This window comes from Neophocaena asiaeorientalis, unplaced genomic scaffold (genome assembly GCF_003031525.2).
Source record: "Neophocaena asiaeorientalis asiaeorientalis breed wild unplaced genomic scaffold, Neophocaena_asiaeorientalis_V1.1 scaffold294, whole genome shotgun sequence".
Classification (NCBI taxonomy): Eukaryota; Metazoa; Chordata; class Mammalia; order Artiodactyla; family Phocoenidae; genus Neophocaena; species Neophocaena asiaeorientalis.
In genome coordinates, this window is record NW_020173945.1 from 814,636 (window position 1) to 818,421 (window position 3,786).

Sequence of the window (3,786 nt, forward strand, 5' to 3'; positions counted from 1 at the left end):
TTTGTGAGCACCCCTGACAGGTATCATAAGGGGGACAGGCACACAGATTCCTGCATCCGAGCCTCTAAATCTTCCATGCAGGGAAGGGCTAGACACTTAAACCAAAAAGGCAGAGATGATTCATCCAGCCCTGGACCCCATTAGACAGCAGAGACCATCTTGCGATCCATCCCTCCACTCAGGCCTAGAAACAAAGAGAGGCAACTTGAAAAACCATCCACAGACAATTTCCCCAAACGTTTGATTGTATAAATAATTTATTTCTGTTCACAGGATCATATATGCATATAAAAGGGAACGGGAACCCAAAGAGGAAGATGATCAGGACAGAGAATTACAGCAGTAGAAACGGAAACAAACCAGGAGACATAGTCCCAACACCATGACAGAGATTTTGTGAAGAGAATCGTTTGGAAACAAAACTGGCCTCCCTGTGTCTATGAGAAAACATTTCAAAAGCTCGTGTGGGGAGGCCAACTTCCTCTATATGTGGAGCCCATTCATTCTCCCAAGAGCAGGAGGCATAAATCAGCGGCTGTGTTGGAGGGGACTCTCCGGGTGACCGCTCCAAGGTGATTTAGCCTGTGTTTCCTCCATTTGGTCAGAGACGAAATGGGCTATTATTTGGGCAAACACTACAGAAATCAACTGAGACTCAACTATCGGTTGCTACACCACAGAGCTCTACTGCACAATTACTAACAGTTGACTGCACCCTTAAGTACTGATAATGCAAAAAACAAAGTCATTTCGCATCATTGGTAAAGCATGAGAGGATCTGAACAGTGATCTTGAACCAAAGTATCGTCAGCGCGAGAAGGTTACAGTATTTGGCATCTGCGATGTCACAAAATAAATATATTATTCTCTCAATAGTGTGGAACTACCAAAATGTCAAAGTGCTTGAGAAATCGTTGCGTGTGAAGAAAATAAAGAAAGATGGATTTTTTTTTTAATAATTCTATACAGAGTCTTCAGATGATGGGACCAGCCCATTTAGAAATCAGTGACTATGCTGTCGATATGTAAACTGAAATCTTGCAGGCTTTTCAACACTGCTCAGCTATATTTTCTCTATTGAGTTTCTACAAAAAGACCAGCATTGGAGGGGTACCAAATACACGGACAAAAGAGAAAAGGAAGATGGCCTGCTAGGTTTCTTCTTTTAAAATATTTCATGGGAGGATTGGGTTTCAAGCAGGAAGCCGGGGCTTCTACCTCTGGTTCTTAAATTAACTTTCTGAGTGCAGTGGAAAATAGGCATGGATTTATAACTTGAATACCTCACATGCTCACATACATGATCATACTCAATTTCTAAAGGGCTCCTTCGCAAAGAAATTTATCATAGTGGGGGGAAAAAGACATAATTCCACCTGTAAACACGGATTCAAAGAGGAAATCAAAATCACACAGGAAGTGTTAAGTTTCCTGTTTGATACTGTGTTTCAGGGTAAATGACAGCTTCTGCAAACCAAGACTCGGTCCTGATTATAAAGGATTTTTTAAATTACATTATTAAAAATAGGTATTTCTTCTTCTTTCACTTTATCTGTTTCCAAAGCCTCTTTCAAGTAAACGTGAGGAGCCTGAGGACAGGTGACCATTACGTCACAGGCTTTCCTTTATCTCAAGCACTCACTGTGTCTGCGTTTGCTCTGCAACCAGTTTCCACAAGAAGGAATTAGGAAGGCCCTCCTTGTGCTTTTCCCTCGCCTTTAAATCCATACCATGAGGTCGGCCTTTGCAACAAGGTGGGCTTTTATTTGTTGGTGCATGACATCAAATACTCTAGCGAGACGTTTGTAATGAAAATACTGAAACCAGATAGGCCACAATGAACCAATTAGAAATCTGAACATGTCACCACTTGCAGTGTAAAGGGATCTAAAAGGGCAAAGTCTTTTTTTCCTAAACTGAGTTATTTCTAAGGTGGGTATTCATTCGTAGCAGATTTAAAAAAAACAAAAACATGTCTGAAAACCATAACCCATCATCAAGCGGTTAGGATTACAAGAGACATCCCTTGCCAAAACCCGCTTGTCGTTCAGCACACATCTGCAGCTGGTGTGCTCACACGAGCCAAACAGTAGGCTAAGAGAATTTAAGATTCCACACATATGGGTCTAGAAATGTATGCCGATTACACAGTGCAGAGGGAGGTCCCTCCATCCACACACACACCGCATCCAGCATTGATGTCAAGAGCCTTACCCTTTAAACACCTTTAACTATTCTGCAAACAGAAAATGCATCATTGGCCACCACCTCCAACAGTTTTTTGTTTTTGTTTTGTTTTTTTCTAATTTTTTTCTGCATTGGTCTCTTTGTGTGATAATGACCTACACATGGACAGAGTCCAAACCATCTGGAAGATGTCTGATTCCAGGCTGAAAAGCAGTTCTCAACATAACTGGTCTTCTGAAGCTACCACAAAGCACCAGGAAAGGGGCATTCTTCGCGGGCATTCCCCAGAGGAGGCCAGCGAAGCGCCCCGTGCCTTCCGGCTGCCCTACTGTTCCAGGCAGTCCTCTGATGGCCCAAACCAGCACCTCGTTTGGGCCCAGGGCAGGACAGATGAATCTTCACAGGGGCCTGCCCTGTGACATAAAATTGTCCAGCTTTCACAGCTCAAGGAGAGGCTGTCCCCCCCAGCACCTCCCACTGCCACCATGCCCCCAGACGGGCACTCCCGGGGTTCTGGGAACCGCATATCTCAGGAAATTCACAGGTGCGATCCCCAGTGAGGGCAGGGAAGCCTGAACTTCTGGCCCTGATGGAGTAGGAAGAAAGCGCTTTTGTCTCTGACACCTGAGCCTTCCAACCTGGGCCAGGAGGGCATACGGCGGCGGGACCTGCACGTCCCCTCCCCAGTGGGGCCCCCAACCCTTCAGCAGCTCTGGCGTTCAGACAAAAGGTCCCCTGAGCGAGGGGTGACGGCAGGTCGAGCTCAGGTTGGCAAGTCTGCCTACATACCCAGGTCGAGTCACTAGTCCTGCATTCCGCTTTAAAAATTCGAAGCGTCGCTTTGGTTCGCTGTCTTTGTTCGCGGGCGCGGGTTCTCGATCGGCCATCCAGCCTTTCATTCATTCATTCTTGACTCGCTCGCTCGTCCCCCACCGGCTCGGAACGCTGCCGCGCGCATTACCGCTTCTTCTTCTGCTTGAGGGACTTCCTGCGTTTCAGGATCATCTCATAGAGCTTGTCCATGCCCTCGGTGAGGCCCTCGCCGATGATGGCGCACGCCGGCTGGACGTGGTAGGTGGTGGCCGGGATGAGCTCGTGCAGCGCCAGCTGCTTCTCGATCTCGGCCACGGGAAGCGACTTGGGCAGGTCCTGCTTGTTGGCGATGACGAGCAGCGGCGTGCCCTGGTTCTCGGCGAACTTGGTCACCTTGTGCAGCTCCGTCTTGGCCTCCTCCAGCCGGTCCACGTCCACCGAGTCCACCACGTAGATGATGCCGTCCGTGCAGCGGCTGTAGGACTTCCACAGCGGCCGCAGCTTCTCCTGGCCGCCCACGTCCCAGAAGTGGCAGCTGATGCCCTTGGCCGTGCCGTTGCTCAGCTTGATCTTCTCCGTGTTGAAGCCGATGGTGGGCACCGTGTTCACGAACTCGTTGAACTTGAGCCGGTAGAGCACCGTGGTCTTGCCGGCCGAGTCCAAACCCAGCATGACGATGTGCAGGGACTGGAAGGCCGAGATGTTGGAAGAGATGTTGCCCATGGCTCCTCGCTGCGGCGCCGGCCACTGCGGCTGCGGCGGGAGGGCGCCGCCCCCCGAGCAGTC

At 49.0% G+C, this 3,786-nt stretch overlaps 1 protein-coding gene across 1 annotated transcript; it reads right to left on the reverse strand.

Moving 5' to 3' along the window:
* Positions 1 to 239: 239 nt before the first annotated feature.
* Positions 240 to 3,779, reverse strand: ARL4C (ARF like GTPase 4C). Its single transcript, XM_024752776.1, has one exon. The coding sequence runs from the start codon at positions 3,721 to 3,723 to the stop codon at positions 3,145 to 3,147; it is 579 nt and encodes a 192-aa protein (XP_024608544.1). The 5' UTR covers positions 3,724 to 3,779; the 3' UTR covers positions 240 to 3,144.
* Between the last annotated feature and the right edge of the window lie 7 nt (positions 3,780 to 3,786).